Source organism: Hyperoodon ampullatus (genome assembly GCF_949752795.1).
Source record: "Hyperoodon ampullatus genome assembly, chromosome: 3".
Taxonomy (NCBI): Eukaryota; Metazoa; Chordata; class Mammalia; order Artiodactyla; family Ziphiidae; genus Hyperoodon; species Hyperoodon ampullatus.
Window position 1 is genome coordinate 104779917 of NC_136916.1, and position 24330 is coordinate 104804246.

General features: G+C 46.3%; 1 protein-coding gene across 4 annotated transcripts; it reads right to left on the minus strand.

Moving 5' to 3' along the window:
• Nucleotides 1–1125: 1125 nt before the first annotated feature.
• Nucleotides 1126–13164, minus strand: SALL2 (spalt like transcription factor 2; the record flags this gene model as incomplete). Of its 4 annotated transcripts, none has more annotated exons than XM_079701319.1 (4): nt 1126–1341; nt 1971–4060; nt 4460–4777; nt 13092–13164. In XM_079701319.1, the coding sequence occupies 4 exons, from the start codon at nt 13162–13164 to the stop codon at nt 1126–1128; spliced, it is 2697 nt and encodes an 898-aa protein (XP_079557445.1). The 4 variants fall into 4 exon arrangements, with proteins under 4 accessions (XP_079557445.1, XP_079557446.1, XP_079557443.1 ...); XM_079701320.1 differs by lacking the exon at nt 13092–13164 and adding an exon at nt 5171–5237; XM_079701317.1 differs by lacking the exon at nt 1126–1341 and having other exon boundaries at nt 1842–4777.
• Between the last annotated feature and the right edge of the window lie 11166 nt (nt 13165–24330).

The following is a 24330-nucleotide window of genomic DNA, read 5'->3' on the forward strand; positions in this document are numbered from 1 at the left end:
TGATCAAATTAAATATTTCAACACCATATGTTCAGCTTTGGCAGGAGATGTAGGTGGGAAGGGAATCTCAATGTTAGGGAATGCTCATATCACACCCCAGCTGGCTATTTAGTCATGAAATAAGGAGAAACACACAAATATTTGGTTAAAACACCTTTAATGAAAAGGGAAAGACACTAACATCTCCGTTGTCTGCTCTTCACATTTTACTATGTTAGGAAACGGAAGCCTACACCTTTGGAGGAGGAGCCACCACTCAAGTCAGTCAATAGCAGAACCCTCACTCCCTCCTCCTCAGAACTCCTGTTCCAAATGATCCTATGTTAAGAGTAAATACTACATCTGATTACAAAACGGAGAGGCAGGGAGGACAGCACCTAGGGCTCATCTCCCAAAGTCTGGGACTCTAAGAACCAGACAGCGGCAAAGACATAAGCCCCGGTCCGTGGACAGGCAAAATGGGAAGGAAGTGGACCTTGAAAGAGGAAGATGAGGAAAATACAAGGGGCCAGGGAATAGAGGAGGGAGTTGTCTAAAACTAGAAGCACGCTAGTGCTAGGAAATCCCCCATGATCCATGGTGCATCGCTGCACACTAAAGTCACCATTAGTTCAAAAGAACATTCATGAGACCCGTCGACCCATCCAATTAAGAGTTTGAGGTCCCCTCCCTTATATCACACCCCTTTCTTAATCACATAGGTTCTCAGCAAGCCCTATGCTTTAGCAACACTCCTAAACTCTCCATTATTCCTTCAGCTAACCCTCATCAACAATGCTTGTTAAAGATAGGAACTTCACATTTCCTTCCCCAAAATATCCATCCCATGGGAGACCTCTCAGCAAGAAATCCACTTGTTTCCTAACTCAGAGGCAAGGATGAAAGATATGAGAAGCTCAAAATATCTTGGCATGTTAACCAGCCAACACCTTTGCCTTAACGTGACGAAGGCACATTAGTGCCCTACTACTGGGAAGAGTGTCCTATGCCCTTCGTTTCTCCCTACACCCTGGGGCTGAGCCACCAGATACTGATATTGTTGCATCTTCACTGTCGGCACCTTCTGGAGCAGGGGGAAGGAGAAGAAATGTACAGTTTGCTACTTCTCTTCTATGATGGGCTTTCTCAGGCACTGTCTTGGATGCCAGAGGCCAAAAGAGGAGGAGGGGGGAATCTCTTCTCCTTGGCTTCTCTGGATCCCATTGCTGGAGGCAACTTCTCAGCCACAGTTCCTGGGCCAAACAGCACTGGTGGTGCGGGGCCTGAAGGGGTAGTGGAGATGGAGATGGAGCTGGAACTCTGGGGCTTGGTGGGCAGGTCACTTGACAGTAAAGCCGTGTCCTGGTTTCAGCAAGACAGGGAGCCCACCCTCACCAGCTGGGCAGGAATGCCCTGGGACAAGAAGTCCTGCAGGTTGACCTGGTCACCAGAGAGGAGTGGCCCTAGGCCCTCCAGGGACAGCTGCTGGCCCCTTCAGGCTGGGCTATAATTCCAAATGTGGGTGCTCAAATGCACCTGCCAAAGGGAAAGGGAGAGGAGAGGGTAGAAGGGTCATTCCCAGGGAAGGTGGAGAGGGTTCTTCTTGGGAATGTGAAAGCTGTAGAGAATCTATTTTCCTCAGGTACAATAAATGAAGAGGAAAGAAAAGTTTCTCAGGGGGCCATTCCCCTGTAAGCACAAGGATTTCAAAGCTCAGGGATTAGAGAAAAGCCACTAGGGCCACATCATATAAGAACTCAGAGAAACAGACAAATAAGGGCTCATAGATCTTGGAGGTCCTTCTACAGAGCTCTCAGTTTCTGCCCCCCGGGTCAAGGGGCAGCAGGTTCAGAAAAACAGGCTCATGGGATCGTGGGGTCATCTTTTCGGGGAAAGGGGGAGAGCCCTGGGGAAGTAATGGAGGATGAGCAGCCAGGGACCAAGGAAAGAGCAGCAATATTCTGAGGGCCGTGGGGGGCAAAGGGCTGTACCTGGTGGTGAGCCAGCAGCATATGCTTCTTGAGCGTAGCCCGTTCGAGAAAGCCCTGCCTGCAGAAAACACAAGTGAAGAGCGGCCCCTCCTTGGGGTGGGTCTTCTGATGCTCCTCCAGAGCTGCCTGGGTGGGAAAGGTCTGGCCACACACCTCACAGGCCTTTCTGCTACTGCTCTCTCCGGGCTCCTTTCTCATCGCTTCCTGCAGGCTCAGCTCCTCCACCAAGGTGGGGCTGCTGCCTTCCCCTTCTAGGGCCAACGCTGACACTGGGCTGGCGCTCCTCTCCGGTTTGCCCCCCTCTTCTGTGCCTCCTGCAACATCACTGCCGCCCTGCTCCACTGGCTGCGTTCGATCCAGGCTGTCAGGCGGCGGCGGCAGAGAAGGCTGTTGAATCGTTTTCTCATTACTGTCCATCTCCTTCCCAGCTGTGGCCACTGCCACCACAGTTCCCACTTCCTCCTCTGCCCCGGAGGCCTCTTCTGAATCACCACGCACTGATATCGCCTTCTCACCTCCACTCTCGGAGCCTCTCCCTGCCAGGGAATCTTCATCAGTCACGTCTTCCTCTTCTTCGTCGTCCTCTTCTTCCTCTTCGGACAACTCCTCTTCTGGGGATGGCTGCTGGGATGGCTGCTGGGGGAAGCTCCCCGCCCCGGAGACTGCAGACTGCTCAGGGCCGTTCTCCTGGGCAGTTCCCCCACCTTCAGGGAGCGTGGTACCACCGTTGGGGATCTGGCCCCCCAGGTGCATCCGAACATGCTGCTGCAGAGTAACAGCATTGGTGAACTTCTTCTGGCAAATGGGGCAGGAGTTCTGGGCCCGGGCAGCTGGACTAGCCTTGTGGCCCACAAAATGTGCACGCAGATTGCCCCGGGTAGAGAAAGCTCTGCCACACACTTTGCATTTAAAGGGCCGCTCACCTCCATGTTGGCCGTAATGCAGGCGCAGCGCTCGAGGACAGCTCAGCACCCGAAGACAAATGACACACTGGTTAGGTCCCGATGAGGCTGAGGATGAAGTTGCAGGGGCAGAGGTTGTGGAGGCTCCCGAAGCAGTAGAGGCCACTGCCACGGCTCCTTGACGGTCAATCTTCTCTACCAGTTGCTGCAGCTTGGAGGTCTCAGAGGGTGAAGCCCCCAAGGGCTCTAGCACATAAGGAAAGGGGAAGCTACCAGTGGATTTAAAGTGGTTGGTAAGCAGGGCCCAGCTGGGTAGCGAAGTCACCAGCTTACTTAGCTGCATGCGGGTTGCTGTGCCACTTTCTGCCACCCCAGCGATGGCTGAGCCCTCGCTCCCGGGTGGGGTGTTTTCATCAGCTTTACTCTTCGGCTCTACCGCTTTCATGAGCACGAACTTATTGAAAGCAGGGAGTGCAGGAGCCGTGGCTGTGCCTGCCCCGGTGGAGAGCAGCGTCAGGCTCTCTGTGGCACTGAGTGCCGTGGTGGAGGCCACCAGAGGCTTGCGTTCCACACCGCCACCTGGCATGGCCGCCTCCTCCTCGGCCTTCTCTGGCGGCACGGACATACCATAGGGCAGGCCGCTGCTGGTGATGACGTAGTCCAGATGCTCTGGTACCGGGTGAGGGTTCATCTGCACGTGCGGGTACTTCTCCCGATGCCGGTGGAAATGCACTTTGAGGTTGCCACGCGTGGTGAAGCGGTTGCCACAGACATTACACTTATAGGGCCTCTCACCTGTGTGGGAACGCAGGTGGATCTGCAGGGCACTGTCACTGCCAAATACTTTGGCACAGAAGCGGCATTTGTGCCGTCCACCAGGCTTCTCCAAGGGACCCATCAATTCCCCATAGCCCAGCTCACCACCTCCATTCTTTGGCTTCAGGAGCCCTGGGGAGGCAGTAGCCTCGAGGCCCCGGGCTGCCCCAAGACACTGTGCTGCCAGTAGTCCCGTGGTGCCTGGGAATGCCAGATGAGGCGAGGCAATCAGCTGATCTGTGCTGCCTGACAGGGCCGGGGAGGGGGCAGGGGTGGGTTTGTGGCTTCGCCCGACCCCTCCGGCAGCAAAAGGGTGCTGTGACCCCAGTGGATGATAAAGGTGGAAGAAAGCCTGCTTGGGTGTTTCCGCCCCTGAGGAGGAGGAGGTGGAGGAAGGCGCCAGTGTCTTGCCAGTTTGGACAGGCTTGATGGGGCTGAAGAGGGGGAGCAAGGGCTTGGTGGAGGAGACGGCGGCTGTCCCAGGTAACTCGGAGGGGCTGGAAGGGGTGCCCACTGTCTGGCCTAAGGAGCCAAGCAGCAGCACCTGCCGGCAGATTTGCTCGGTCATCTGCATCTGATGGATCTGCCGCTGCTGCAGTACCCGGAGCTCTTCCAAGATCAGAGGGATGTTCAAGTGGCCGCTGCCTACACCTGGGGGCGGAGGAGGAGGTGGAGGCGGTGGGGGTGCAGGAGTGGATTCTGGAGGTAATGGAGTTGCTCCTAGCTTAGGGCTGGCCAAGATCAGGCCCCCACCTCCCCCAGCTGCTGTACCTGTGGCAGCTACGAGAAAGTGCCCCGAAGACTCCTCTCCCCTCCGCTCTGGGCCCCAGGTGGGATCTGTGGGTACAGAGGACCCGGAATCCGAAGGGTTGCTCTGCTCAGCCTCCATGACCTGGGGACTGCTGTGGCCCTCAGGCCGGGGTTCAGAAGAGGTCGAAGAGTTGTTGGGGTTCTCCTGGCCCCCAATTATCACCATTACAGGGGGGTCAGGAGAACATGCATTCTGGTGGGCGAGGAATTCAGCTGGGTCAGTGAATTGTGCGCAGCACTTGGCACAGACTTGGGGGTGGTCCTCCTCGCTAGCATCACCTGGGGAGAAGACAAGGAAAGAGCGTGGGTGGTGCGGTTCGGATGGGTATGCAGAGGCTGTAATTAACAACGAGCCCAGTAACCGCTAGTGGGGGTGGGGAGATGAGCTCACCATCCGGCCGGCCGTGCAGGAGGCTAGAGCTCAGTGCTGTCCCGCCTGGACCGGAGACTCGCCAGCACTGGCGGCCAGGAGGGAGGGGGAGCGGGCATGCACAAGCTACTCCCCCCCTCCACCCGCCCCCCGCCCCGGGCCACTGGCGGGCGCAAGGACTGGGTGTGAGGACCGGGTCCTGTGCAGAGAATCGTGCCTTCTATCTCGTCCACCGAAAGTCCTCTCCCCGCCCCCCGCGTCCCCTTCACCCCCACCCCTGCCCGCGCCGGGCCCTACCGCACCTCCAAGCTCCGCCGGCTCCCCGCAGGGCCCCCCGAGACGAGAGCTCCTCCCGGTTTCGTGCGCCATGGTTGTGTGGGAGGTGGAGGGCCAGGTGGAGTGGGAGACAATGGGTATCCGGATTGGGGGAGGCGGCAGTGGCCGCCGGGGCTGCGGCAGCTTCTGCACCCAGCGGCCCAGACTGCGGAGATGGAGATCGGCGGCGGGGGCAGGGAGCGGCGGAGGAGGGGGAGGGGAGCGAGGAGACGCGGAGGAGGGGAGGAGCTGGAACGAGAAAGCTGGGAGAGGGGAGATGGGGGAGGAGCTGCTGGGGAGGGAGGGGAGCGAGCCCAGGGCCCGGGAGGGTTTCCGGAGGCTCAGTGACAGGTGCTGTGGGGCATGGCGGGGGTCCACCTTTCCTTACCCTCTGCCAGCTCCCCCCATCTCCGGATGGCCTTGCCCAGACCTGCCCCCCTCCCCCCAACCCCCCAGCAAGCTCAAGGGGGCACAGTAGGAAATACAGCCTTGCTCAGTAGAGCAAAGCGACAGGCTTCTCTTATTTTCCTTTGGATAAAGGATCCGCTGAGCCTGGAAAACGTGGGCTCCAGAGAGGGTGGCCTGAGGGCCAGAGCGGGAGGGGGATCCCAGAACACCTACCCCTTACCTACACATATATATCTGGTACCCCCAAGATACCCCAAGTTTTGTCCTGTTTTCCTGACCTCCATTCCCACCCTACCCCCACCCCATCCACAAAAGAAGTTTCTCAGGGTGGGAGCCGCGAGGTAGAATTTCCAAGGAAGTCGTTTCAGGACTCCTCTCTGCGTAACACTAAGCCCCTTTACTCCCCGCCCCTCCTCCCCCAGAATAATAGCTGAATGCGAGTTACTCCACAGATCACCCAGCCCACACCTAATTTATAGAGTTCATGCTTATTTAAGGGGCCATCTCCTATTTAGTACCCTCTTCTCTACCCTTCTTCTTCCGTTGTCTTTCTCTGGCAACACAGCCACTACTGAGGACAGCTGGGTTTGGGGAGATGCTAGCCTGCAGAGGCCTACAGAGGCCTACCTAGCTCTAACCTGGGGGGAGGGGAGCTCCCCCTGAAACAATGGGGAAAATGCAGTAGGAGGGAGTTACCAAGCAGCCTCTAGGTGCCTAAAGCCCCTTTTAGCCCCAACCTGGCTTGAATGCCTAGGAATGACTTAACACCTGCTCACCAGCAGAGAGGTGGCCTCCTATTCAAAGAGAGGATAAGTAGGGATAAGATGCCTCCTGGACCAGGTACTCTGCATTCCCTTTCTACCTTGAAATGAGTCTTAATGGGTTTCCCACTTCCTTAAGAGCTTATCTTACTTACAGGAAATGACCACAAGTCCTTAGTTTTGTGGTTTGCCAAGGCATCAGTAAATGCATATTGTTCTAATCCCAGTTCCAATCTTGTCTGGCTGATAAATTGAGGCGTGGTGGTCAGTCACACCATGCTATACCACCATTTCCTCTTTTGTAAAGTGGAATGTTGTAGCTGTGCTATCTACATCAGAGAAATATTGTGGGATAAAATAATATGTATATATGGGACTTTAAATTTTGGGAGGAGTCCCAAATATTATGAATTAGAGAATTTATACTGTCAGTGGCAAAACAATCAAAATAAAATACATATATATTAAAATTAGATCTGTTTTCATGTTGCCTATTAATTTCTTATTTATCTATTTAGTTATTTATTGCTAAGCCTCACAGCTTGCACAGGACCTTAGTTCCCTGAACCCAGGCCCTCGGCAGTGTAAGCCTGGAGTCCCAACCACTGGACCACCAGGGAATTAGCAATCTTATTCATTTCTGAGGCTGATATCATTGGCATATATCAGGGGTAGGAAGTCTTTTGGGGGGGAGCTGAAACAATGTAATATTAGTAACGTCCACTTTGACTGAAAACATTGTACTGAATTATGTTTTGAAACTTCAGATAATCACAAGGGCCTTAACACTGTGGACAATGTCTCTGAAACAGATGAGCTACATGCTTCCAGGCCTGACCCCAACAATGAGGGGGAGGGGGTTCTATTTCCATATGGCAAGTCACAGGTTAATGCAATGTTGTTTATTTTTACAGATAAGAAAATGGAAGCTTGGAGAGGTTAAGTGACTCTTCCAAGTTCACACAGTAATTCAGTGAAGCAAGCGTTCAGAATTTTGACTCCTGTCCAGTGCTTTCCCAAGCACATCAACATTGTGTGGCTTCCCCAAGCTAGAGAAAGGGCCCTGTGTGGCTCCTACCTGCCATTTGCTCTCTGGCCTCAGTAACAGAGAGGGAATCAGATGGAAGCTTTCTACTGAGCATTTGTTAATTAGCATTGAACATTTGATATCAAGTTGCTGTTTTGTCAAGTCTTCCGACAAGAAAAGAAATCCTTTTCTTTTCATCTTCTCCTGGGAAACACTGTCCCCTTTCTTGCTCTTTAATGAAACTTGCTTTCTGATGCGTAATTTGATCTGGGCTCTTCTTTAAGGTAAATTCAGTCCCTGGTGAGAGGTGACGGATCAACAGCCACCTGTAAGAGGAAGCCTCTATTTCTCAGCACTTTGCACTCACTGCCTATCCTGAAAAGGGGGGCAGGATTCTTAGGCAGACACGAATGAAGTCATAAACACAGGAATAAACTAAGCTGGTAATGGTGTCCCTAGATAGCAGATAAGGTGAGGTAAGCTATCCTGGGTCACATGCAAAGTCTGGGGTGGACATAGGACTGAGACAGGGACATGCTTGTTTAAATTTATAAAGAGCTGAAATGACAAGGAAAAAGGAAACCAAGTGACTCTCTAAACCTGGTAACTCATTAAACTTGGGAGAGGATGGCTGGGAGAACAGAGAAAAATTGGTGGGTAGCAGGGTGGTAGAGCTGAACACGGGTTCTCAAACTTTGCTGCCCATGAGAATTACTGGGAGAGCTTTTAAAAATCCCAATGGCCAGGCCGTACCCTAGACCAATTAATTCAGATTCCCTGAGGGTGGGATCTAGGCATCAGTGTTTGTAAAGCTCCTCAAGTGATTCTGATGTACAACCAAGGATGAGACCCACAGTACACATCAGAGGAGTGCCCTCCCCATCAAACCTTCCACCCTGCTCCTCAAAAATCTTACCTGTGCTCAACTCGGCCAAAATTAGGGTGTAGGCAAAATGAGTTGCTCAATGCGAAATCTTCCTGTCGGGTTGCCTCTCTACTCTGACCACAGCCACACTTTGGCTCTCTTGTATCCTGCTTCCGGGAACAGAATTTGACATGATATACACCTGTCTATGAATTTAAGTGACTGTATTGCCCTTCCCAGGGTATGTGCATCTTGAGCCATACTTCCAATTGTAAAATGAAAGGCTTTGTTCTACACAGAGTTCAAGCATCATCCAGCCGTTAAAGAAACAAGCACACTATGTAAGCGCCTGCCTAAACTTAATGTTGGACCAACACAGATTGGTAGTGTCCACAATTATGAGTTGATTCTGTAACTGCTGCTATAGAAAACTTCTAAGGGAGAATGTCTCATATTCTCTTCCTCACTCCTCTCTCCTAAATACATACACATACTCCTTTGCTACCCACACCTAGTAAATGCACCCCTGGCCTGTGCAACACAGTGGACAAACAGGCACAAAGATTTATACATCTGGTGCTAAGTGAGAAAAATATATTTGTTTCCATAATAGGAATATCTTAGATCAAACACACAAAAAAGGGTTTTTTTTTTAAGGACGTTTTTCTGATATCAAAGGACTCGGCACTTGGTATGAATGGCACTTGGAATTCATACCACTTTGGAGCTGGAAGGGACTTTAGAGATATGACCTCTCGTTAAGCACAGTGACTGAGAGCGCCAGCTCTGAATCAGACTTGAGTTAACGTCCCAGCCCTTTCTAATCTTTGTGACCTTGGGAAAGTTTCTTAATTTCTCTAAGGCTTGCATTTCTTTAAAAAATGGGGGTATAGCCACAAAAAGGAATGAAATACATGCTACAACATGGGTGAGCCTTGAAAACATTATGCTAAGTGAAATAAGCCAGGCGCAAAAGGACAAATATTGTATGAGTCCATTATATGAAGTGCCTAGAATTGGTAAATTCATAGAGACAGAAAGTAGAATGGTGATTTCCAGGGGCTGGGAGTGTTGGGTGAAGGGAATGGGGAGTTATTGTTTAATGGGTATAGAGTTTCAGTTTTGCAAGATGAAAGAGTTCTGGAGATGGATGGTGGGGATGGCTGCACAACACTGTGAATATACTTAATGCCACTGAATTGTATGCTTAAAAATGATAAATTTTATTATGTATATTTTACCGTAAATTTTAAAAAATTTAATGGAGGTAGTAATAGCAGAGTTGGGAGGAATAAACAAGAGGAAATATATAAAGGGCCTAGCATGGTACCTGACAAATAGTAAATGCTCTGCAAACATTAGCAATGAGTATTATTATTTAAAGTCTAAAAGCTGAAGCCCTGGCAGAAGGATGGGCCTGCCCAAGGTCACAAAGCTTCAAGGTACAAGCTGGATTGAAAACCAGGTTTTCTGCTTCCTTATCCAGTGCTCTGTTGCACCCTCCCTGAGTTACTTTCTATCTACTCAGAAATGTTTTCTGTTTCACCCAGGAGTCCCTAGGGCTGAAAGGCTCAGGGATCAATACCCTGAGAGGTGACGCTCTCTACCTCCAGTTTTAAAGAGAACAGAACCCGCAAAACTATTTTTGTCTTCTTTCCCCTTTTGCTGCTCTTGTTGTCTGCCAACTGCCATTTCTCCCCCTAGGTCTGTTTGGCGGTTGTCCTGGTTTCTCCTTCTCACTAAGTATCTGGGTTTCTGATCGTTTCCTTTATTTCCCAGATGTACTAGTTTACATTTTCCCAATTCACATCCCTTATGTTCTCTAATCCAGATTTCTAGACTCTCTAGGGGAGACAGAAATTTTTTTTCTCTCCAGGGTTTTTAAGTAAATAGACTATTTCCCTCTCATCACTTATGTGCAATAACTATTCTGGTAGGTTTTGGTGTTCTGGTCAGGGAAGCTGAGCAGAAACAGGGCGGGAAAACAGGTTTTTCGGACTGTGCCTTGGTGATATCTTAGGTCACTGCAGAGATGAGGCTTTTAAAGTGTGCAACAAAGGCTCAGCATTTGCTTGTCACATATGGTAAACATTGCTTAAAAGAAGGCAAAGACTCTTGAAAACCTTAGTGGCACCCTAGCTTACTAAATAAATGTCTGCTGATGGTCATGATGATGCCCATAGTTCCACAGGTATACCTGTAAAAGGACACGTGTAAGAGCCCCCAAACAAGAGCCCTCCCTACCTAATTTTGGGGCATGCAGAACAAGAAACAGTCCCTGGGGAGCCTGAAGATCACATAAATGAATAGAAACCCTATCTATATATCTTATAAAAGCAGGAAGGAATTTAGATTTGATCAAATATTAGCCACCTCATCTTACAAATGAGACCCAGTGACACGCCAGGTCATACAAGTAGCCCAAGGATCTTTCAGTCTCTCAGGAGAATTCTGTAGGCAGATCTTTCTTAAGGTTACTACTGCTTTCTTGCTCCTTAACATTTATGTTTTCAACTTTTATGGCTCAAAGGCAAAATTGCAACTGAAATTTGTTGCTGCCAGTGAGTTCAAGCCTGCACTGTTTCTATGGGGACGGCTTTGCAGCAGCATCCCCGTGGCCCCAAGTGTTCACAGCCACAAGTGGGAGCTATAGTTCAAGGGGCTGGAGAATCCCCTCAGGGCAGTTGTGAAAGATTTCTTGTGACTCCCAGATTCTTCCTCAGCAGCGGTATAGGGAATGGGTGAACTGAGGATGTGGGAAGAAGAGAGGAGATGGGGGGAGAGGAGAGGATGCTTCTGGGTTGGAGGGGATTCAGCATTGTTCCACAATTTAACCAGCAGGGGAGCAGGACTGTACGGCAACTCTGAGGCTCTGGGGGAAGTCTCCTGTAGAGCAGGAGGAGGAAACATCCGGCCTGCAGCAGCATTAAGGGGGGGCTAATGTGTCCCAGGAGGGAAGATGCCACCAGCATGCCACCTCTTAATACTGGCACAGTGGGATCCCAGTAAAGCACTGACTTGAGGGGGATGTGTTCTACCCAAAACACAGTCTGTCTGTTAAGGTTGTTCCGTAGCATGTCGTGAACTGATTTGATCTCAAGTCCTTTTTTACAACAGGTAGAAAGGTAAATTTAATCCATGTTTTAGTTTTAGCTACTACAAATACATTATCCTAGAGCTTTTCATGGCACACATCTCATAAAGAAATGCTGAAGTTCGCCAAGAGGCTCCCAAGCTTTGGTCATATTTCAGCACTTACAGGAAGTGCACTGTACTCACATATAATAATAATAATAATAGACTTCCCTGGCAGTCCAGTGGTTAAGACTTTGCTTTCCAATGCAGGGGGCGCAGATTCGATCCCTAGTCGGGGAGCTAAGATCCCACATGCCTCACGGCCAAAAAACCAAAACATAGAACAGAAGCAGTATTGTAACAAATTCAGTAAAGACTTTAAAAATGGTCCACATCAAAAAAGTCTTAAAAAAATACATATTAAGTACTTACTTATGCTAGGGACTATGCCACATGTATTAAGCACTTATTTATGCTAGTTATTTTTCCAAGTGTATTAACATGTATTAACTCAGTAACCTAATGAGGTAGCTAGTATATTCATCCCTATTTTACAGATGAGGAAACTGAGGCATAGAAAGGCAAAGTAAACCAACAAGGTCGCACAGCTAACCAATTGGTAGAGCCAGGATTTGAATCCTGAAAGTCTGCCTTCAGAACACTTGTGCTTAATCTTACACTGCATTGTTGGGTGAATCAACCATTTGCTAAATAGTTTATCCCTGAGCCAGGACTTTCAGACTTTCACAGTGTGAACATATGTAGCCATACCAGATTGTCCCAAACTTGCTCGATCCTAAGAATTACCTGGACATTTGCAAAGATACAGATTCCCAGACTCTAGCCCAGATCTACCCACAATCAAGCAAGCTTGGAAAACCCTAGTTCAGGTGGAGTGAGCACCACTAGCCCTAAATGTCATGAAATCTAGGTTTCTGTCCTGACTGTGCCTCTGTTTCTGAGACTTTGGGCAATGTCATTTCTCAATACCTTAGTTGCTCTGTTGGCTGCCTCTTACTGGAATGTTATAAGAATACTTGAAATTTTCCCCCCTCATAAAGAAAATCTGTTACTTAAACAAATAATCATATCCCCATAAAATGATATGCATGTATCAACAAGTATGTTAACTCACACACTTTTTTTAGCTTGGCTTTCCTTGAAACACAAACCTAAGCCCCTCATCCAGAACTTTCCTCTAGCCTCTACTCCAGGTGACACAGATACACACCCCAAACCAGGCTGCATCTGACCGACATTAGCTCTCTCCCTCTGGGAGCTCTGATCTGTTCTCTGCTCAGCCCAACAATGAGAAACTTTTTTCTCTTCTCCCTCAGGGGACCCTTCACGTTTATCCAATTCATTCTCTTGCAACCCAACTCTCCAGAAAGAAAAGGGGGGAAAATCCCACCCCTAAGAGACGATCTTCAGGTCTGAGGAGGTTACTTAGCAACGCCACAAAGACCAGTGAGCAAAGGGGGGACCTGGGGAGAAAACTCTTGGGTGGGGAAACAGAGCCAGTTTGAAAACTCCATTTCATCCAGAGAAAAACAACACAGAAAACACAAACATAATCAACCCTGAGAAAAGCCAAGCGGGGCTTCTCCCCAGCACAGGTCATCTCCTTACACGCTGCATCTCAACTCTTTCAGCCCCCCAGCGACCAAGTTCTCCCCCTGGTTTTGCCCATGGCCCGGGTGCCCTCCCCTGGCCCTGGCCTGACCCACACAGGCTTGGGCTCAAGGCCCCCCCAACCCCTCCCCGGCACCCACCGTTCTCAGACGCGCTGGGACCTTCGCAGTCCGAGATTAACTGTTGGGGTTTCCGCTGCTTTCGCCGAGACATTCCCGGGTGGAGAGAGGTGGGACGGGGAGGGGCAACTCTCACTTAGTCTTAACCGGGGTGACCTGGTCTGGTCTCCCCCTTGGGTCTGAAGCCAACTGATGCCTCTCCCCCAGTGCCAATCACTGTGAAGCAGAGATGTTCTCCCTTCCAAGGGACGGACAGACAGACAGACAGACAGACGCGCGCGCTCTGATTCTCTGTCCCTGACTCTCTCTTTCTCTCTCAATCTCTGCAAGTCTTTAAAGGGGAGACGCCCCCTTTTTTTTCTTCAGCTTCTTCCCTACGCTTCTGCAGCTCCCATTGTAAAAGCAAAAATCCTAATCTTTCCGCACACTCTTTTCTTTTGTACTGCAGAGGAAAGGATTTAACCCTCTCCTCCCTGCCGGGGCTCCCGGCCTCTCGCTGTGCTGTCTGTTCAGAAAATGTCCCTTGGTTGTTTTTCTAACTCTTCTTCTAAGCTCTTCACAGTGCTTTTTGGTTATTTCATCATTCTATGCCACCTTGTTTGATGATGGGACTGCTTCTGAGGTATAAGCTGAAATGAGAACTTTCTGGTATATCCTGATTATAAGGCCAAGAAGTCAGCTACCTGCCAGTCAAAAATGAGGACGTGAAAGGCTGACAAAAAGATTGAGTAAAAAAGGTCATTATAATAATAACTTAATACATGTAGATCTCTTTATAATTAATAGGATATTTTCGTGTACAGGACATATTTTGAGTATTACAACTTTGAGGTTAGCATAACAGGTTTTACGACTCCTATTTATAGATGATCCTCTTTATAGATAAACCAAAAGGCTCAGTGAGGTTAAGTAACCTATCCAAGATTGCACAGCTATGATGCAACAGAGACAGGCCTGCAAACCAGGTGTATCTGACAGTAGTCTAGCATTTGTTCCCCTCTATATTGTTAAAGGTACAATATGCCACCAGACTCCTAGTGTGAAAAAAAAAAGTGATTGATCTTAAGGAATCTCATTTAAAATAGTGTCTCTTCTGTCTCTCCCACTCCTGTCCAGCTCCCAGGGTTGAGGGATGCCACCGTTGAGAAGATGATATAGATGAGTTCTCTGGTACTTCAGAGTAGAAGCTACAAGGAGGCACTTTCAGCTCAATATAAAAGAACTTTCTAAAGTGTAATGGACTCTCCAGTAAATGTGTGAGCTCTCTGTAATATGTTCTCACAGAGGCTGAAAACAGTTGTCAAGGATTCTGTGGAAAGAATTTCTTTGTGGATGTGAAGTTTGACCTTTAAGAATACATCATTTGGCAACCAACCAACTGGATCTCTCCTGTTCAGCTTGAACACTTAAGGGTGATTGGTTTATTGTTCTTTAACTTCTGACCTTGCTGTTCCTCCCTGAATTTAAGGTACTACTGTTACCCCTGGGCATAGAATATCCAGATATGCCCCATCTTCTAGCTTTATGCCTAGGTCCTCTCTTTTAACTTTATTTATCTTTTACTCTTCTGGCTAAGAGAGCATCTGAAACAACATCTGTTAGGAAAGTGGGAATGATTTTCCCCTTTGGAGTTGAGTGTTGCAAATCTCTGATGGCTGTGTCTTCAGAGAATAGCAAAGCTCACTCACTCAGTGTTGGGTGCAAACTTGAAGTTTCCATCATTTCTTCCCTTACGCAAGTCCAGGCTATTTTGGCAATACTAAGAAAGGGAGAGAGAGACAGATGGTAGGAGGGTTACTGGTGATAAATGAAGCAGGTACCACCATCTGAAGAGATTTGGAAAGCATTCTGATCTTTGCTTTGGAGTTCACTGAATCTCCATTATTTTCCCAGTCCTTTGGGGTCAGGACCTTGAGTGGCTCCCTCACGGTCAACCCTTGGAACTCTTGCTGACATTGTCTCATTCATCCTGTTAATCTCCCTGTGGTAGACAGGTGCAGTTATCACTAGGCTATTGTAGGGGAAATGGGAACACTGGGGCCAGGAAAGCTTCTAATTTCTCAGTGGAATAGACTGGGTTTTGTCACTCTTTCATTCCACTGTTTCCATCTGTACTTCCTCTTTGAGGAAAGGAAATGAGAGAAGGAACATAGCTTTCTGCTTTTCTCAGGAATCTGGAGATCTCCAAGGGCAGATCTGGGGGCCCAATATTCATCTCTTTACTGAGTCTTGTCTGTCTGGTCTTTTCCTACTTTGGTCCACCCTCCTTCTTGCTGGCCTTATTGTGAAAGGAAGGGCTCTTTCCCCTCCTCTCCTTTCTTCCGCCCTCCCCCATTTACCATTTTTTCCTTTTACCTCTCCACTGTGGCCTCTTGACCTCCCCACAGAGTTACAAAAGTAAAATCCTTGAAGAGATGCTGCTGTGGGAATGTTAATGAGCCTTCCCCACAAAGGGGCAAAGACTTTACTTCACTGAGTTGGAAAAAAGCCCCTTTGAAAAGGGGTTTCTGTGTGTGGTGAAGTGGAGAGGGGAGGGGAAGGAGAGAGAGGGAGAGAGAGGGAGAAAAGAAGGGAGGGAGAGAAAGAGCAAGAGAATGAAAGGAGAGAGAGAAATGAGAGAGAGAGAGATTGAGAGAAACAGCAGAAGAGAATATTAAAGCAACACTGTTCTTTCTTTAATTGGTGATTTAATTTTTGGAAAATGTTCCATAGTCATTTGACCTCGTAAACTAAGCATTTAAGTTCCCAAAAAAGCTGAAGAGGCACTCAAGGGCGTTGAAGATAATAAAGGATGGGAAAAAGGGACTTATCCTGGCACCCTGTCCCCAGTTCCTTCTCATGTGTGGGAGACTGAGAGGCTCTAGTGGGGAAGGATATTCTGGATGGCGGGAGTTGGTGGTGAAGATGGGCTTCTCATTCTGGTTTAGTGGTTCCTCCTTATGATATTTTCTAATTTTATCAACATTTTCTATTTTGGCTTCCCCATTGACTTAAAATTTTTCCTCTCTTCAGGAATAGCTTAAAGTACTGTTGGGTGTTTACATAGTGGAGCCAATTTTCAAGCCAGACCACTTGAGCATAATCTCTGTATCCTTCATTTGTGAGCACAGGTTGCCCCTGAATTAGTTAAAATGGATGTTAAGGTACTGTTAGTATCAAAAAAATAAGTCCCTGAAAAGCAAAGATACGACGTTGATTTTTAAAACAATTGAAGCATAATTGAATGTTGTTGCTCTTCGAAGAAAGCCAGTCATTATGTTTGACTCTCAGAGATTTTCCTACATGTTGTTTTGTGATATCAGTGCAACACTCCAGTTAAAGAAGCCCAGAACTGTGAAGAACAAAGAGAAGGTAGGTGATTGGAATGAGATCTTTGGAAGAGAAAGAAGAGGGGCCAGTCAGGGATGCTAATTCCCAGAGCTCTGTAACTCCTCTGGACTCAAGGTAATCAACCACATGGGGAATTTACCGAGAATTCACATTCCTAGCCTCTACCCCTGATCTACTTAATCAATCTCTGGGGGTGGGGGTGGGGGGGTGGAGCCTACGATTTAAAAATAAGCTCTTAAATGATCCTTTTGCAGTTTGAGACAATCGAGCTTGACTGTTGCTTTCTAAACCATAAGCTCTAGATTCTTAGGGGTCTGCAGTGTTGTTGCAGTGGAATCCATGTACACATGAAGTGAGCCCAGCCTGTGGCCCCAATAAATAACATGTCTCTCAAATGCATATACTACTGTTGCCCAAATGTTTGTTGATGTTGTTGAGTGTAATACACTTTTAAGTCACTGAAAGTGTTTCTAGACTCATAGTGGCTTTTGCTCTAAAAATACAACTACAGTCATGTGGGAGTCCAGGAAGTTCTTTGCCATTTCATTGAAGGCCTCTTCTCTCCGGACAATACTCTGCTCTTAGCATTCCTCTGTTTCTAGTTTGTAGAGCAGCAGGCACTGTGGAAGCATTTCGTCTACCTTCCTGAAAGTTAGAATCCCATGAGGAATTTGATTTTCATTGCAAGAGAACTAAACTAGGAGTCTAGAAAGCATGTAACCTTTCTATTGATAACCATAGTCATAGCTAATCATAGCTTGGGTGCATTCTGCTTACTACGCCCTATAATTGCACGGCCTCATTTAATCCTTAAAATAACTTTGCAAGGTAAACATTGTATAATCCCCATTTTAGACAAGCAGAACACCCCATTTTACAAATGAAGAAACTGAGGCACGGAGACGCAAAGTAGCTTTCTTGTTCAAGGTCTTATAGCTGATAAACAGCAGGTTGAAATTTGCCCAAGTACTGCCTGACAGTACTTGGACAGCCTCTGTTTTTTTCACCACAGTGTGACCATTTATTGTCATCCCACTGATTTCTGCCTCTGCTATAGGCCTCACTTTCTGGGTGCAGACCTGGAGGATGACAAACTTTCAACTTACAGAGAAAATTTGAAGACCTACAAGTAAATATCTACAACAAATTACGGTTCTTATAATCACATGTACTACCACATGTTCTTTGTCTTGCTAGCATTAAGGGAGTTAAGGCAATGAAGGGTAAGGGAAAAGTACCCTTTGCAGAACTTTATTAAATAAGAAAGCACTGGCAAGCAAACCTTGGTTTTATTGGATGATTTCCGCCTGGCCTCTCTCAGGTGGCAGTTGCCATGGTGTTTTAGGGGCAGAGGGAGGGAGTGAAGATCAAGGAGGTCATTCGGACTGAGGCTTTTCTGGTGTGTCTTTTCAGAGTTCATTCTGCAAAGGATGGCAGGAATTTAAACATTCATAAGAGAAAGGACAGAAGTTATTCTTTTTGTGTTTCTTAATTTCTCCATGTTACTGATGTTAAATAAAGGGGAAACGGAGTTTGTGAAGAGTTCAAGGTTGTGGAACAGGAAAGGGAGGTTGTGGGGGAAGGGCCAGGAGCCTAGCAGGCAGTTGGAGAAGCCTAGGGTGGGGGTGGGGAGGAGTGTGTGCACGCGTGTGTGCGTGTGCGTGCGCATGCGCGTGTGTGTGTGTGTGTGTGTGTGTGTGTTTTCAAGGACGAAATTATAGGAACAATTTGCTGAAGTTCTGGGAAGCCTGAGGTTGGTCATTTGAAAGAAAATCAACAAATGAGGTACAAGCAGTGAGGGCAAGGTGGGGAGGGAGCATGATGACAAAGGCAAAACAACAGCAACAACAACTAAACCCCAAGCCATCAGAAGGAAAAACAAATCAGAGGATGGGAAAGAAAGAGGTAAGTCACAGAGGCAACTCTTTGGAGGAATAAGAACAAAGGGACTGAAGTATGTCAGAAAATACGAATAACTGACAACCTGTAATAGAAACATGGTCAGAGCCTTCAGAAGGAAACTTTAAGAAGAGGAACAAGTGACTCCCAAGGACTTTGGAGCTAGAAGGGGGCCACGGGGATCATGTCCAAATCTCACTTTTCTGATAAAGAAACTAAGACCGAGAAAGGTTAAAAGACTTTTCAAAAGTTTCTCCAGAACCAGATCTTATCTCAGGGAATTGCCCTTTGCACTAGGCCATGGAACTAGAGAATAAATGGGAAGAGGCAAAATGAGAGGGAATCCAAGCAGAAGTAAAAATTGGAAAGCTAGATCTTAAATTAATTTCTCAATCTTCCCTAGAATTTATGAACTCTTTTTTCTTGTGGGGACCACTGTATTTTAGGAGCCAATTCCATTCTGATAACTAAGTACCTTAAACTATTTCAATCAAATAATAATCCATTCCCCACATTGGAGACTATGCCCAGGAACAGGATCATTCAGTGACTAATTTAAGTATTGAGAAAATTTTTGATCATGCCTAATTGATTCCTAATTATATTTTGAGTGCAAATCCTTTAAATCTGCCCTTGGTAGAGTGTATTCATTCACATTTATTCATTCAACAAATATTTTTAAAGCACCTACTATGTGCTAAGTACCTAATACACAATAGAAAATAAAACAAACACTGTCCAGTTTATTATTATGCAGCTATTTTGCAATTGGACTTCAATTTTTTGGTGATAATTGGACTTCAACCTTTTGTTTGTTTTTCACATTATTTCCATTTCCAAATTATGCTGCTCCTTTATTCCTCATCCATAATTGGGGTAATCCCAAGGATTCTTAGGGACTTCTGATGTGGCTCCTCATTTATCCTGGAACTGTCTTATGGCCTCAAAATGAGCCAAGACATGGAGTTGATCAGAGCAAGCTTACTGTGGAAGATAGTCCAAAGTAAGAAGAGCTGATGGGACAAATCAAAGCCAGAATACTTGAGGAGAACTAAAAGGAGCTGAAATCCAAAAGGCAACTTGCTAGTCCAAAGGGGCTGGATAGCAAATGAGGTAAAAGAGAGAGGAGCTAAGAACTGGAAGAGTTGCTGTAAATAATTGACTTTACTGGACTTTTGTGGGTTTGAGGTGAATAGCACTGGCTTAAATATGGAAGTTAAAGATGCATGATGTACCTAGAAGAGAACATAGGCAAAACATTATCTGATATAAATCATAGCAATGTTTTCTTAGGTCAGTCTCCCAAGACAATAGAAATAAAATAAAAAATAAACAAATGGGACCTAATCAAACGTATAAGATTTTGCACAGCAAAGGAAACCTTAAGCAAAATGAAAAGACAGCCTATGGAACGGGAGAAAATATTTGCAAATGATACGACTGATGAGGGCTTAATTTCCAAAAGATACAAACAGTTTATACAACTCAATAACAAAAAAAACCCAAACAACCCAGTTGAAAAATTGGCAGAAGACCTAAATAGACATTTCTCCAAAGAAGTCATACAGATGGCCAACAGGAACATAAAAAGATGCTCAACATCAATAATTATTAGAGAAATGCAAATCAAAACTACAATGAGGTATCACCTCACAGTGGTCAGAATGGCCATCATTAAAAAGTTAACAAATAGGGCTTCCCTGGTGGCGCACTGGTTGAGAGTCCGCCTGCCGATGCAGGGGACGCAGGTTCATGCCCCGGTCCGGGAAGATCCCACATGCCGCGGAGCGGCTGGGCCCGTGAGCCATGGCTGCTGAGCCTGTGCGTCCGGAGCCTGTGCCCCGCAACGGGAGAGGCTGCAACAGTGAGAGGCCTGCGTACCGCAGGAAAAAAAAAAAAAAAAGTTAACAAATAAAAAGGGAATGCTCCTACACTGTTGGTGGGAATGTAAATTGGTGCAGCTACTATGAAAACAGTATGGAGGTTCCTTAAAAAGCTAAAAATAAAGTTACCATATAATCCAGCAATCCCACTCCCAGGTATACATCCAGAAAAGACAAAAACTCTTAATTCGAAAAGATACATTCATGGGCCTCCCTGGTGGCGCAGTGGTTGAGAGTCCGCCTGCCAATGCAGGGGATGCGGGTTCGTGCCCCGGTCCGGGAGGATCCCATATGCCGCGGAGCGGCTGGGCCCGTGAGCCATGGCCGCTGGGCCTGCGCGTCCGGAGCCTGTGCTCCGCAACGGGAGAGGCCACAACAGTGAGAGGCCCGCATACCGCAAAAAAAAAAAAAAAAAAAAAAAAAAAAAGAAAAGATACATTCACCCCAATGTTCATAGCAACGTTCATAGCTATTTACAATAGCCAAGACATGGAAGCAACCTAAATGTCCATCAACAGATGAATGGGTAAAGAAGATGTGGTATATATACACAATGGAATATTACGCAGCCATAAAAAAGAATGAAATAATGCCATTTGCAGCAACATGGATGGACCTAGAGATTATCATACTAAGTGAAGTAAGTCAGAAAGAGAAAGACAAATGTCATATGATATTGCTTATATGTGGAATCTAAAATACAATGCAAATGAACTTACAAAACAGAAATAGACTCACAGACAGGAAAACAAACTTATGGTTACCAAAGGGGGAAGATGGTTGGGGAAGGATAAATTAGGACTTTGGGATTAGCAGATACAACCTACTATATACAAAAGAGATAAACAACTAGGTCCTACTGTACAGCACAGGGAACTATATTAATATCCTTATCATAAACCATAATGGAAAAGAATATATATGTACACACACACATATATATGTCTGAATCATTTTGCTGTATGCCAGAAACTAACACAACATTGTAAATCAATGAGACTTCAGTTAAAAAAAATTAAAAGATTCATGGTGTATATTGTGGAGAATTCTGTGCCTCCCTGCAATCAAGCATTTTTATGAGACTGAATGACAATATAGTACTTATGCTATTTAATAATCATATACTGTTTGATTCTCTATTCTTTCTCCATCTTAACGTGCATTGCACATTTCTTGACCCCATGATCCACTTAATCCCATGGAATCTAATATGAAGTTCAGGAATTTACTACACATGTTGTGAATACTATCTCTCCTCTCTCTCTCTCCCTGTCTGTAGATTAATATATACAGATATCTATATCTATATATCTGTGTATATATGTATATTATCTGTATCTCTCTCTGTTCTCTCTCTGTATATATACATATATACAGAGAGAGGTATAAAGGTATATATGTTTTATTTATTTATTTATCTATTTATTTATTTATTTTTTGTGGTACGTGGGCCTCTCACTGCTGTGGCCACTCCCGTTGCGGAGCACAGGCTCCGGACGCACGGGCTCAGCGGCCATGGCTCACAGGCCCAGCCGCTCCGCGGCATGTGGGATCTTCCCGGACCGGGGCACGAACCTGTGTCCCCTGCATCGGCAGGCGGACTCTCAACCACTGCGCCACCAGGGAAGCCCAAGGTATATATGTTTTAAAATGTATATACAAAGGTGAGGAAAGGGGATCAGTGGATTTGGAGCAGAAATTGGCGATGATGGAGGAGAAACGTAATGACCAAATTCTACTCTATGAGGTTTATATATTTCCTTGCCCTATATGGTTCAGTGACTTCTGTTCCCATCGTTTGGTCAAGGGATAAATGTCACCAGGATATGTGTATGTTTCAGAAAAACTGGATGAAAGTCTGAAAGAAAAGAGAGGGTACAGAGGGAGAATTGCGAGAAACAAGCTTGCTATTCAAGGGGAGTTATTCTTTTTTTTTTTTATAAATTTATTTAATTTATTTATTTGGCTGCATTGGGTCTTCGTTTCTGTGCGAGGGCTTTCTCTAGTTGCGGTGAGCGGGGGCCACTCTTCATTGCGCTGCGCGGACCTCCCACTGTCACGGCCTCTCCTGTTGCGGAGCACGGGCTCCAGACGCGCAGTCTCAGTAGTTGTGGCTCACGGGCCCAGTCGCTCCGTGGCATGTGGGATCTTCCCAGACCAGGGCTCGAACCCGTGTGCCCTGAGTTGGCAGGCAGATTCTCAACCACTGCGCCACCAGGGAAGCCCCAAGGGGAGTTATTCTTTCCATCACCTGCTCCCATTTTATACTGCAAACCTCCCCATCTTTACACACCATTTCTAAGCTGTCCTTCTTTATTCAGTCAGCTTGAAATCCCAGTATTAACTTTTTTTCTTGAAATGGAAGAAGGAACATTTCCCTCCCCCGACAAGATACCTGAACGTAACCTTAGAAAATAAACAATAAAATCACATTACATACTCTAAAATCTTAGAAAACAAATGAAAAAGTGCCACACCATTAGAGTAAGATGAAATCCCTTCTAAACGTAAGATCTGTTTAAAATAAGAGCATTAAAAATATATAATTTTCAAAATAAAAAGCACATTTTGGGAATTCCCTGGTGGTTCAGTGGTTAGGACTTGGTGCTTTCACTGCCGGGGCCAGGGTTTGATCTCTGGTCAGGGAACTAAGATCCTGTAAGCTGTGCAGCAGCAGCAGAAAACAAACAAACAAACAAACATTTATATGAAATCATAGTTTGACCATTCTTTGATATTCATTGGGTATCACTCTATGCTAGCTGGGAATGATGTATGTGAATATAACCTCATGTCCTTTCTACCCTCCAGGAGCTTATGTTGAAATATGATGCATATTTCCATTTTTAGTGGGAAAATCATTGATTTGGGTTCTAGTAGACTCTGCCACTTCCCAGTCAAATCACCTTGGGAAAATCACCTTTCTCTGTCCAGACTTCAGTTTCCTCATGTGTAGTGATAAGGTTAGACCAGATGACTTTAACACATGGCTTTAACCTCTGTGCTTTACATGTGACTATCTATGTGAATCAACAAAGTGTGTCTGTTGCAACAGTTTCTCCACAGGGTCCTGCAAAAATAGATCCATGAGAGTCAGTTTCTAAAGGCACTAGTTAAGACAAAATCATCTGGAGACAAAGTTGAACATCCCTGAGGAAGGAATGCACCAGAGACTGTTTTGCTCTGGTATTGGAATAGATGATCATTTCTTTGACTGAGTATCAAATGATGTAGAAGGCCTGCGTTTAGGGGGTGGGTAGAATAAAAAGTATCAATATAGAATCATACTTGTGCTAATATCAGAGAGGGACAGGAGAACCGAGAGACTCACTGTGTGCTCACTGAATGGAATGCTAGAGTGGGATGAACTGCATTCCGACTACATTCCTTAAGTTGTTGTTTCTCCCTTTCTTCCACAGACCTTAATGTGATTATAATTGAATTTGCATATTGAAATTTCATTTAAATTTTAAGTTAAAATATTAAAATTAACCAACAATCTTCAGGCCTGCCGATCTTTGTGACCTCTAGAAGTTAAGTCCAGTCAAAAACCAAAGCAGGGGATTTCCCTGGTGGCACAGTGGTTAAGAATCCACATGCCAATGTAGGGGACACAGGTTCGATCCCTAGTCCGGGGTGATCCCACATGCCGTGGAGCAACTAAGCCTGTGTGCCACAACTACTGAGCCTGTGCTCTAGAGCCCGTGAGCCACAACTACTGAAGCCTGCGTGCCTACAGCCCGTGCTCCGCAGCAAGAGAAGCCACTGCAATGAGAAACCCTCACACCACAACCAAGAGTAGTCCCTGGTTGCTGCAACTAGAGAAAGGCTGCACGCAGCAACGAAGACCCAATGCAGCCAAAAATAAATTAAAAGAAAAAAAAAGGAGTAGAATTAAAAACAAAAACAAAAACAAAAAAACCCAAAGCAGCTTACAGATTTATGATTCTGTATCTCCACATGACAGAATCACCTCAGGATTTAAACCCCAGCCCAAGCCAGAGAAATTCTTTCGTTCTTTTGGGACATAAGGACCAAGCTAGGCCTTCCAACTAGTTATACTCTCAACAAACATTTATCAAATGCATTTCATATTTCACTCACCAGACTTGCATTTAAGGAGCAAGTAGAATTAAAAAAATATGCAC